At 40.4% G+C, this 12,870-nt stretch overlaps 1 protein-coding gene across 1 annotated transcript in view; it reads left to right on the top strand.

Moving 5' to 3' along the window:
* The window catches only part of SYN2 (synapsin II), a 193,676-nt gene that overhangs the window by 168,687 nt on the left and 12,119 nt on the right, over nucleotides 1-12,870 (top strand). Inside the window, exon 10 of the mRNA XM_056336676.1 lies at nucleotides 37-186. Within this exon, the coding sequence (XP_056192651.1) occupies nucleotides 37-186 (150 nt within the window). The remainder of the gene's footprint in view (nucleotides 1-36; nucleotides 187-12,870) is intronic.

Genomic DNA, 12,870 nt, shown 5'->3' with positions numbered 1-12,870 from the left:
CTGTATCAGCAGCTGACGTATGGTTTTATTCTACAGGTCATGGACTGTGCAATGCCTCTGATTGGTGAGCACCAGGCTGAAGACAGGCAACACATAACTGATCTAGTTGTAAGCAAAATGAACCAAATGTTGTCCAAAACTCCTATACCATCTCCTCAGAGACCCACTGCCACTCAGCAGCCTCAGGTAGGAAACTGTTGTTTTTAAAAGAGAGCATCTTATTCTATAATTTTAAGCTCAAAAGTTTCCTCAGAGAATTTGGCTGGAAAACTGTGCAGACATACCCTGAACTACGTGGATTCAGAGCTTATCAACACGTGTTACAATTTTGTCATATTTAAGTGAGACTATCTCCAGATACAATCATGTGCAAGTGTTGGTGTGTTTCTACCAGTGAACTGGTAACTGTGGATTCAGTGAATTACCAGGCTGTGTATTGTTTCCTTTCAGTTACACCTGTATAAAATATCACGGAAATAATAAGAAGCACTGTCATAAACAATCTTTGCCCCAAGGATGTCAGAAAGAATAGTAAGACAATAGGTTTTGTTGTTCTGGTGAGAAATGAGTTACATGATAATCTTTTTTTATGTGCTGCAGTTCATGAAAATACCTTAAAAATCTAGGAAACTCCTGAAATAGCATACTAGAAAACTTGTGTCAAAGGTTGCAAATAGACGCATTTCACTTATTTAATCTTAAATGGCCTGATAATGATAGTGTGGGGATGCAGAATTCTGCACCTGGCCTTGCTGCCAGCTGGCTTTCAGACTTCAGAAATCATCTTTGTGTTTCCATTTCCATGCTTTCAAAAGGTGAAGTTTATTTTATTGATCATTTAAATAAATTCTGAGAGTGTGGTATTTTGGTGAAAGGCTCTAAGAATGTAAATATTTTGCCTCTAAATCGGAAAGATATGGATTTGATGGGTGGACAATTGGATGGATAAGGAACTGGCTGGATCACTGCATCTAGTGTTACAGTCAACGGCTCAATGTTCAAATGGAAACCAGTGACAAGTGGTGTCCCTCAAGGGTCTGTACTGGGACCAGTACTGTTTATTAATGACTTAGTGGCATGGAGTGCACCCTCAGCGAGTGTGCGGGTGACGCCAAGCTGAGTGGTGCCGTCAATACGCTAGAAGGAAGGGATGCCATCCAGAAGGACCTGGAGGGCAGGGTCCTGCACTTGGGTCCTGGCAGACCCCCAATATCTGTACAGACTGGGTGACAAATTGATTGAGAGCAGTCCTGCAGATGGGACTTGGGGATACTAGTGGATGAAAAACTGGAATTTTTCCACAATGTGCGCTTGCAGCCCAGCAAGCCAACCGTGTCCTGGGCTGCATCACAAGAAACGTGGCCAGCAGGTCAAGAGAGGCAATTCTCCCCTTCTACTCCACTCTCATGAGACCTTACCCGGAGTGCTCCATTCAGCTCGGGGGTCCCCAGTACAAGGAAGATGTGGACCTGTTAGAGTGGGTCCAGAGGAGGGCCATGAGAATGATCAAAGGGCTAGAACACCTCTGCTGTGAAGACGGGCTGAGAGAGCTGGGGTTGTTCAGCCTGGAGAAGAGAAGGCTCCGGGGAGACACTGTGGCATTTCAGTGCTTAAAAGGAGTTTGTAATAAAGATAGAGAAAGACTTTTTATCAGGACCTGTATGTAGTGACAGGACAAGGGGCAATGGTTTTAAACTGAAAGAGGGTAGATTTAGGTTGAATACAAGGAAGAAATTCTTTACAATGAGGGCGGCGAGGGGCTGGCCCAGGCTGCCCAGAGCAGCTGTGGGTGCCCCATCCCTGGCAGTGCCCAAGGCCAGGCTGGACGGGGCTGGGAGTGACCTGGGCAGTGGAAGGTGGCCCTGCCCATGGTAGGAGGGGTCAGACTAGATCATCTAGACCTAAAGGTCTGTTCTAACCCAAACCATTGTATGAGTCTATGATTCTTTGCAAAATGCTATATAAATGCTAAATATCATCGTTTATATCTTCGTAGCTAGGCAGCCAGTCTGATCAAGAGCAGCATTATCAGCTGTAACTTTCATGTCCTTCTTTTAACATACTGAAGGAATAAACCATGACAATACATTCTGACAATAAGCTATTAAGGACTGTAGCGCTGCTCGGTACAGTGCAGCTCCATGGTAATCAGTTAAGCAACAGAATAGAATAAGCCAAACTGTAATACGGGAATTACAAAGCCTAAATCAAGAATCTGTTTTTACTCCCAGTAGGCTGCACACCAGGTAAACAACTTGAAACCAATTTTGTGGCATACCTCAGACAGACTAGTTCTTGAGGCAGAATGACTAATTTGTTCTTCAAATATATCATCATGCTTTAAGTTATAAAAATACACCATCCCACATAAAAAAGTGGCGTGGCTTCTATTTATATTACAGCCACTTGAAACTAAGCACAAAATTGTTTCAACCGCAGAACCACATACAATGGAGAAGTTTCCATTCAACATGACTCAAGACCATTGTAAAGGGCACTGAAAAAGAATGACAAGGAGGGGAAAGAAATAAATCACCTAATGCCAAAATACAGCTTGTTTTAGGACTTGTAAATTAGCCATATATTAAAATAAAGCCAAGAGTCAAATTTAGAGTTGCCCAGAGTATGCAAGTCAATGTAAATCAAAATTTAAAACAGTAATAGACAATATTGTAGCATGAATGGATTCACAGTCATTTAAAATACTTGATTCTTCACATTTTGGGTAAAAAAAGTAAGGTCTTGGGCAGGCATGCTTCCCTGGATTTTAAAGCAGACAAGGGAGGAAGAATCTTTATGTTTACTGGTGTCGTCCAAAGAATGGTTATCTGTTGTATGTAAATAAAGTTTTTACTCATTTCCAAAGAAAAACTGCCTATGTAAGTCCAGAATGAAAATGGGACACAAAGAAATTTTTAAGAAAGTTTCTAAATTCCTCAGTCATTGCTGTCACTCATCGTGTCCATGAAAAGGGTTTTTTTCCTCTTAAACAAAAAAAGTTTTGGATGAATTTGAAGATAGTATTTTCTGGCTAGCTGCTGGACTTCTGTTAGATTTCTACTTAGTTTGGGTTACTGAGGAATTCTGCCTTTGCCAATGGCAACAGGATGTTATGCAACATGAATTCCCTTTTCCTTATCCTATTCTTAAATTACGAATTGCAGTTGAGTTGACCAAAACCAGAGATACCCCTTCAGAATATTTGCAATATTTGTTGATTTTCCTCCCAGTTAATCAGACTCTGCTTCCTTTTTGCAGAAAATTTGCCTTGTTATATTATCCACCAGTTTAGGACAGACAAAGGGGATCTGAATTTCCACAGAAGATGCTATTTCCAAATGCCCATTAGTCTTCCCAGCTTTAAGGGAAAATGGTGAAACAGATCTGTAGTATTTATAGTGCAGATATCTCTTCACGTGTAGTTAATTTTTAGCTGTGTTATTTTCCTAAGAATAAAATCAGGCTGTTAAACCAAGCTGTCCCTTTCATCTTTGAATAGTCTTCTCCTTTCCTAATCTAAGAAATTATTTCCTATTCTTGAGAAATACAGCCCATTCATTTGTGGGGCAGTGGGGTACTGCCTGTTTCTACAGGTCACATAAAATGCAAAGCCAGTAATTTCTCCCAAATCAACTATGGTCATGTGAATGTGTGGTCTTAGAAACCAAAGTAATATAAATATCAAAGAGTAATTGGTGTGGTTTGCTACTTCTGCTTTTAAATTAACAGTTTACAGTCAATAGTACAGCTATAGATGTGCCATGTTTGGAATTCCCTTATTATCTATGTGGGGGGGTAAAAATTATTTACAATCCAGCCACTACTGTGGCAGTGGATGCATCATACATAAAAAAAAGCTTCAATTTATAAATGCCTACAACGGTCGGTACTATTCCAATTGACTATCCATCAGAAAACAAGTCAATGATTAGGAAAATAAGTCTTTATTTAGAGCTCTGCAGCCAAATCTTGATGGAGACGACTGGCCTTGCAGTATGTTGGAGGGCCAGCGTGGTTCGCTGCCAGCGTGCCAGCAGGAGCGCGCGCCAAGGGCAGGACCTTTGCTCATGTTGCAGCCTCAGGGGTGCAGATCCTGTGATTCTTAAAGCCATTAAATCTATACTCCAAGACATCAGATATATTGAGATTTTTTTAAATACGCATTTTGCATATTACATGTTTATTTATTTCTCTATAAATACTTGCCTGGGCTCCCTAGCGAGTCCTGCCGGTGCACAGAATGGCAGAGAATCGGTGAAGGAGAAAAGCTGCAGCTGGCAGCTCTGCCTGTTGCACCTCAGGCCACCGGGCTCGCTGCAGCCACCAGACTGGGTCTCAGGCTTTTGTCTGGTCCCAGGATGCAGTTTTCTCCATACCTTTGACAGCATGATTGAACTGTATCGGGATCGAGAGCGTCCTCGCTTACAGGATTCAAGGCTTGCCAGCTTGGCTCTTACCAGCCACTTTACAAGTCTTCCCACTACAAAGAAAAACAAGAGTCCCTGAACTCAGAGAAGTTCCATCTGATGTAACTGCGTGTGGTCAAAAACCTCTTTCCAAAACTGATGTTGTTTCTATTTAATTTAAAAACATGACAGCTTGTTTTACTCACAGCTATGATGAAAATACAGAATACAATTTTATCTAGGAATATGATTTTAATAGTTTTCCATGAGACAAACCTACTCAGCTTGCAGGCAATAAAATGATGGAAATCTAAATTTCTACCTTTGTAATCTCTTTGAATACTTTTGACAGATCTTTTAGGAAGCCGTTTTCAAATCTTTCCTTAAAAACAACCCAGTAGGTAAAACTACCCAGTGAAGTGTTCTAGCCAGTGGAATCACTTATCTCTGCCTCCATCTGTTGATACCAAGGATCACTGCCAAAACCTCCGCTGTCTGGATCGGCAAAGCTCCGCAGGTGGTTGCTCAGTGCAGGCTATTCCATGCCTGTTTCCGTAGCAGCATTTGCATATAAAGCAATCATAGTGAAATACCTATTCAAAGCTGCCTATCAGCTCATGGTATGAGTTGTGATAAACTAAATTATGTGTAGAATATTGCATTGTGCATGTGTATTAGCATGAAATGCTCTTAAAAATGTTTACTGTCATGTTAGCAGTTGAAGCTAAGGCAAATCGTATTAGGGAAATATTATTTCAGTCCAGCTCTGTTGAGACCATGTTGCATTATCCACAAAAGAACAAGAATTATTATCCTTAATGGAAGGAAGAAGTCTGTGCACCACAGACACAATATCCATAATGACATAACATCACAAAAGCACAGCGTTCCCAGCTACATCCTGGTCCTGTTTGATTTAAAAGAAAAGAGCAGCACACTGGTAATAAACGAACAAACAATGCAGAAGTGAAGAAGATGGTCTTTTAATTATTTTGAGACTAGAATAGCAGAACCCAAAGAGTTTCATTTTTTAACACTCTGCTAAAATGTTTTAATACCTTCTTTGCTCTTCACCCACAGGGAAGTTCGGTACAATTACACTGAGTTCGGTAGCAACTGGGGTCAAGGAGCCCTTACTCAGCTGTCTTCAGCTACTTAGAGATCTGGTTTGATTTGTTTCCCTTTTTCCTGGTTTTCTCTTTATCTTACTCATTCTCCATTCCCTGATCCCTTATATGATTTAACTACAGCCAAGCAGTTTTCTCCAGTTTAATTTTAATATGCTCAGAGATAAAAATTGAACCAAATGTGAACACAGTGTAAATAAAAATTATTACCTCCAGAGAAAAAAGCAAAGTCTTATCAAATTACCTGTTCTTGGGCTTCCATAAGAGCAGTCACAGTTCTATTACCTTCCGTCTGTAAGACTTTTCTTTTAAAGCAAAGTACTTATGATGAGCAGCAAATTGTTTCAAATCACTGAAGCTTTTATGGTGGCCAGACGGTACAGTTACTTGATCTTAACTGAAGAAGGCATTTAACTGGGAAGGATCCCATCATGGAGTTATACGGAAATCTAGAATTCAGTATTAGCCTGCTTATTCGGGGAAGTAAATCCCTCTGCACTAAATCTGAGGTGGGAACCTTATCTCTAAATGACTTTCTGCTTTGCCCAGTGTCTCAGAAGTTCACCTGAAGTATAACCATCGATCGGGGAAAAGGAACAGGGCTGTGACTTGCAGGTTTGCTACAGCTTTGTGTCATCCCTCAGACTCCTAACGCTGAATCTCCTTGCGTTAGCCAGGCCGTGTTCATCCCACCAATTAACATCACCGCTGAGAGTTTTCTTTCTGTCACAGTCTGTTGGCACTTACTTGCAGGAACATACTCGTCTTCCTTATGTCTGGAAAGGAAGACTGCCTAACAAATAAGAAATTAAAAGACCACACTAGACCACTCTGCACGAATGAAGATAAATACAGAGTTTCAGTGGGAGTATCTGAGAATCCTGCTGAACTGGTGTCAAGCAAATCACTCTGGTGATCACACTGGTGTAATTAGATCTATACTAACAGCGGGAGTAATTTAAGAACAGCTTGCCTTAAGAAGGTTGGTAAATGATCTAATGACCTCTAAAACCATACCTGCTGTATTTCTTTCTCTTAGGAAGACATTTAAATAGGGGATAAATGGTAGCTGTGGCATCATACGACCATAAAGTGGATGCACCCAGATTTGTGGAATCACATCTGATGGAAGCCCAGGTCCTACATGTGCTCAGGAGATTAGCCTGACTGTCTCCTTGCTCCAGCCAAGGGAGCACAGAGACCTGGAAAAGGTCTGGGCAGCATTTTAGTATCTGCCTCTTTAATCTTTTACCTTTCCAAACTCTGACATCAGGTTACCTATATAAACAGAGCAATATGGCTTGTCAATAAACAAGCAGACTGTCGATACTAATTGAGCATCTTCTGTAGTCCTCATTAGCAATCAATAAGGGTTTTTCTGTTCATTGTTTACCTCAGAAAGTTTGTATGTGCTTCAACAGCCATCAGTGACTGCAAACAAAATCTAAGTAGTTATTCTTTACCATCTGCCTAAAAGTTCTGTTAAATCGTAGTGCCTAGTAAGCAAATTACTTTTCCCATTAAAATTCTTACTGAGTTATTATTGCGACTCAAAGGCAAGTTAGTCAGGCAGCAGCAAGATACCTTCCTAAAAATACCGTCAGAGAATCTAAACCATCAAAACTAATCAGGAACAATGTTCCCGGGCCATATATACACATCACACAACACGAAACACAGTATCTGTCAAAGGGTATAGAAATCAAAAGTCATTCTTCAATCTGTCACGTTAAAACGATTTTTGACATGGGGAAGGTCTGGACCTCTTTCACTGCGGTGAGTTTTGGTTCTTTGAATCCTAGCGACATCTTCTGGCATCTTCTTTGCTGGGAGAACTTTTTTTAGTATTACAACGTATTACATCGTCTTACAGAAGTTGCATCACATGAAACAAGAAAATGGGTATACATTTTACAAATACTAAATGCTCCCTATAAAAAAAAAATCATAATGCTGTTGTATTTATTTATTTACATTATTTTAAGATTGAATGCATTTTAATGTGCTGCTTTAATGTGTACACATACATGTTTAGTTGTGTGTATATGAAAGAGGAGATGCTTATTTTAACCCAAGCTTTTTTTAACCTTTTAGTTTTTTTACATTTGTGAAAATATAAGAAAAACAGCTGTTACCCTTTTAGATCCTAATATAAATGTATGGAATTAAGAAAAGCAGAAGAAAGTAAGTATGTATGGACCCTGAACTCACCACATCCTGGTAAAAGGCCACATTTAAGGCATACTTCACTCCAGCAAAGCTCACAGCAGTCGAGTTTATTGAACACAAGTATAAAACGGTAGCATTTTTTTTTCCTACACCAAGGATGCTTTGTCCATCTTTGAATAAGTTACCTGTTCAGGGCAGATACCGTGTAACTGGCAGAGATCGCAGCAGAGGCAGAGACTCGGACTTTGATGTCCATATGTTTAAGATAGTCACTATTTCATTACACAAATCTTGATTTATTTTAAGCATTTGCATTTGATATTTGGGTATTGTGATATATTAATTACAAAGTTAGGCAGGAAAATAAATCCTAAAATTTTTAATATTGCCAGTAATTAAAAAACAGTGGGAGACAACATAAAAATGTTGAGCAGAGATTTTACTAACAAATTGATCATGAAAAGTTAACATAACCTATATTTAAATACTTATTGAGATCCTGTACCAGTAGGTGGAGTAATTACTAAGGGAGGGAGGGATGTATTGCTCAATTCTGTTGCTTTTTTAGTCTCATTCGTGAACAGAAATAACAGGTAAATAGCTTACTGGTTGTTTGCTAATGTTGAATGCCTACATAAATGCTTTTGGTTGTCAGTTGTTAATGTATCATTAAATGAGGATGATTAATTCAAAATACTAATAAGTGCTTATCTTTCTTAGCTTGTTTTGAAATAATGTGCCAAGAGCTAAGCGAGTGTGCCTTTGCAATGCCCCTTTTGAAGGGCTCTGATGATGTTTAGACTGTAAGAGAGAATATACTAAGGCGCGTATATTAAAGGTTTAAGATTATGTGGTCCACATTTCTACCGACATCAACAGAAATTTGTCCAAATGAAATAAAAGCATTCAGGATGTGGCTTGATACTCTTTTATTATTAATACACTATATTGAATGCTTATCACGGGCCGTGTACCTGGTAAAACAGATGATCCCTGCAGACAAGCCAAGGGAAGCTCGGTAAGGCGAGGAGCTGCTCGTGAAGGTGCTCCTTGGAAGAGAAGCCCCAAGGAAAACGCCCCACAGGCGACCTGACAGAGTCAAGCCTCAGGACAGGATGATTAGGATGACTTCAGTTGTCTGTAGGATATAGCGCTTTAGCCTTAGTACTAATGATTTTATAATGCAAAAGGCAACCAAATGCTAGCTAAAACTAAAAACATAAGAAGTATCGGTAGTTAATAGATACTTTCCCCCGTTTATTTGAAATGCAATAACAATGCTGTTCTCTTTTTGTCTTCATTCACACAACAAAATCGTGCTTTTGTTAACTTTTTTATCTTCTGCCAGATGATCTTCTGATCATCTCACAATCTGCCCGTTGTGTTGGCAGAAGCAGACACTGTGTCTGGGAAATCTGGAACTCTGTGGTGCCTACCCTCAAGAGCAAAGAAAAATTTCATTTTTAAGTAACCATGAGCCCACCACTGTAGAGTAACCTGTATGTTCTTAGTAGGCTTCTGTGAGAAATAGCTTTTTTGTCCCACAGGCATTTGGGGGAAACTTTGAAAAATGTCCTCATTCCACTATAGAGCAAAACCCAGCCTTTTTGAAATTAAAGCAAGGAAAACAGTAATCCCATCATTCTAGAACAGGCAATAGCTGCCACACGAATAGAAAAGTAGGGTCAAAGTTCGATCTCACTGTTTTGTCTTAGTGCTATAATTACTATCATATAACATCCCTTTGATTTTTTTATTTTATCTTATTTTTCATCTATTTTTACTCTCTGATTTTTTTTATTTAAGCTGAACCTAATAGAAATATCTTTTTTTTGGAGGCTTTTCCTTGGTCTCCTTTCCTTTCCCCACTCTGGTGGGTGTTCCCTCTCTACTTTTTTTGTTAGCCTTCTCTGTCTCCACTTGACTTTTTTATTTGATTTCTCTGACCTTTAAATCATAACCTGTTAAGCAAAGCCGTTTGGCTTTACTCCATGTTTAACTTGCGAGGATTCTGTCCCTCTCCCCAGCAGTCATTGCCACGGTTTATTTTGAATAAGGACCATGTGCTACATCTGCGTTACAATTTTTAAACGAGGATAAGCACCAAGAGAAATTATGGAAAAATCCAAAACAGAGGAGCTCATTTTCAAATATTCTTGATTTGTCTGTAGAACAAGAGAACCTCTTGCCCCCCACCACCGCAGACACTGATCTGGTGGTGGATCAGTGCTCCACCTGTCTAGCTGCTGGTGGAGCAAGCTTGTCTTTAGCTGTTTATATATCATTTTCCAGTATCTCTCGGCTCCTCAGGAGAGACTCGGGAAGCTCATCCTTGTTCAGACCAGCCACCAGTACCTCCTCTGTGTGGCTGCGTACTTGTACTGCACCAGGAGAAGCAAGAAGAGGAGCCCAGGCAACCACTGACAGAGAGGTCTTATGCCCAGCTCATATAGCAGAGTTCTGAACTCTGCTGGTGTTTGGGGGAGAGCTCAAGTGTTTCACTCAGTGCATTACCTCTGCTCCATGTCTCCTCCTACTCCACTGTTCCGTAACACTGATACTGTACTATTAAGATAAAGTGTGGGTTATAGGACTGGACTTGAATTAGCTCCACCATCTTTTTTCCAGGCTCTCTTTTTTCAAAGCATAAGCTTCAATTCTGAATGGATCCAGTAAGGATGGATCTTTGTGGCTCAAGCTGAAGTTCTGTAGATCTTAATCTCTCCCTGTTCATGCAAAGATTACTTGCCATCCCATATTAAAAAAATGGGGTTTATTTTAGGGGTTTTTTTTAAGACTGGAGGACCAGATACAGCACAGCATCAGCCAGGGTCAAAGTCCCTGGGTTTGAGGGTCTAAACCTTCCTTACAACTTCAAACAGCGCAGGATTGTGCCACTGCCAAGCCCCGGGGGTATCAGTACCCCCCACGTATATAGGTGGATGTATGTACACTGTGAATGGTGTAAGGGAGTTTAACTTCCCAGTAGCTGGACAGTCTTCTAGACATATCATCCCCCTTTCCCTTGCCTGCCTGCCTGCCTTTCGGCTCCCCCGGTCCAAACGCATGCCTTCGCATTTCAGTCCCAGCTGCTTCAGCACACAGGGGGAGCCCTCTCCTATCACATAGCCCGCATTCCTTCCTTGTCTTTCGGGAGCAATTTTTTCTCTGGAAAGAACTGCCTGAAAGCTGCTGTGCAACTGCTTGCTTTTAATGTTCCCTTTTCACAAAGAGGAGTTGAAATCTGGCTTCTTTAATCAAGAGCTGCGGTAAAAGAAGACCGCATCCTTGACCGTTGGGGTTGACTGGCTGTGGAAGGGGACCAGCTTATTTCAACAAGTGATGCTACTTTAAAAACTCTTTTTCCCTAATAAGTTGACATCCTACTTTTTCTCTAGAAACCTGATCTCTCAGGGGCATGGGATTATTTTTGTCCAGCAGAATACTGGAACAATAGGGCTGGACTGGACAATGGGAGATCACCTGTTTCAGTATCTCAGGGAAAATAGTGGAGTGTGCCTTTTAACAGCAGTTGAGTCCATACTAGGGTACTCACTTTTAAGACTGTGTGTAAAAATACTCAAGAAGGAAACTATTCTCTATGAGGTAATTAGTTATCTAGCAATGGAAAACACAGTCTACAAAATCGCAAGTTAGAATACTTTTTGATGCTTACAAAAAAAAAAAAAAAAAAAGCCTTTTTCAGTACATTTTCTACGTACTATTCCAAGTAAAAATTACGCTGTATAGCTTTTTTTCTTCTCTTAGCAGTCACTTCCCTTCCTGTTCAGAGGAGGACCTTAAAAGGCTTTGCACAGGTAGTTTGGAAAGCTGGTTGAGCAGTAACAAAAGCTGCTCTAATTTTTTGAATTCTTTATCACAACTTCAATGTGAAGACATTCTAGGCTGGCATCACTTTTGCCGAGGCTCTTTTCCATACAGATTTCCTCAGTGAAGAAGGGCAAGACTGAACACTAGTACTCCAAAAAACTGTCAAAAGCAAAAGCCAGCTCTCCTCCAGCTGCCCCTTTGCACTAGCAAAGTGAAGGTGGCTTCTTTTTAAGGTGTGCCTCACCACGTCTCTCCCTGATAACTGTAACTGGGCCTGTTTTACTGCATTTCTCAGGCCACAGGGAATATATAATACAATAAATACCAAAACCTTTGTAGTCCCATTCAGTGCCACTGGCAACACAGTGAAGCAGATACATCGCCTCTGCCAGATTCACCCGAAACAGGGTAAGGTCTGAACCAGCAACCAGTGAGTATCCGTGCCATACTCACTGCACATTGAGTGGATAAAGCAGTAAGCAACGAGGGGCTAAGGAGTTCCTTATTTTTGGATGCTCCATATCAGAAAGCCACTTCAAGATCTCACTGCTTTGCTAAATTATACAATAAGTGCTTATTTCCAGCCCAGTTTAATTCAGTTTATACCCATTTCTTCTTGGTTCGCACCATCCTTTAGTCTAGCTTTTTTCTTTACCAAGTTCTTTACCGGTGCAATACATGTATAAGAAGCAACTGTACTGCATTCAAGCCTTCGTTTTGCTGAACTAGGCAACACACATTCTTCTCTTGTGTGTATAGGTATATACTTCCTATATAGGTATATAGGTATAGACTGATCCATCTGCCTGGTCAGTTTAACAGCACTTTTCTGTGCCAGATCAGCTTACATGCAACTTTCTTGAGCAGGAGTGATGTAAACGATACACAGCATCATGCCCAGCACCTGTTGGAAATACTTCACTGAATGTGTGATAAGATTTGGGGATTTTTCCACTGCACAAATCTTTCCCATTAGATTTCAGTTAGTGAGCTCTGGATTTCTGACAGATGCATGTTATTAGTCCATAAATAAATTACTTTGAATATTGCATTTAAGTTTGGGGCGCGGGGTGGGGGGTTAACTCCATTCATCGATTTCATTCTTTCCTTAGGATATTTTGGTCCTCTAGTCTTCCAGCTCTGTATCATCTATAGGTTTTAGCAGCACATACCTACTTTTTTCTGCCAACTTAACGAAAATTCTACTTGAGCTCCACATCCCAGTTATATCCTTCCCATTAGTTTTTCTTCAATAACTGCCTATCACCTCAGTAGCCACTTCCTTACCCACAATGTAATTCCTGTACTATTAGTGCTTAACCTTCTCCAGTGTAACT

Source organism: Falco biarmicus, chromosome 4 (genome assembly GCF_023638135.1).
Source record: "Falco biarmicus isolate bFalBia1 chromosome 4, bFalBia1.pri, whole genome shotgun sequence".
Lineage (NCBI taxonomy): Eukaryota > Metazoa > Chordata > Aves > Falconiformes > Falconidae > Falco > Falco biarmicus.
The sequence above is the reverse complement of the archived record's forward strand: the minus strand, read 5'-3'. Positions and strand labels throughout refer to the sequence as shown.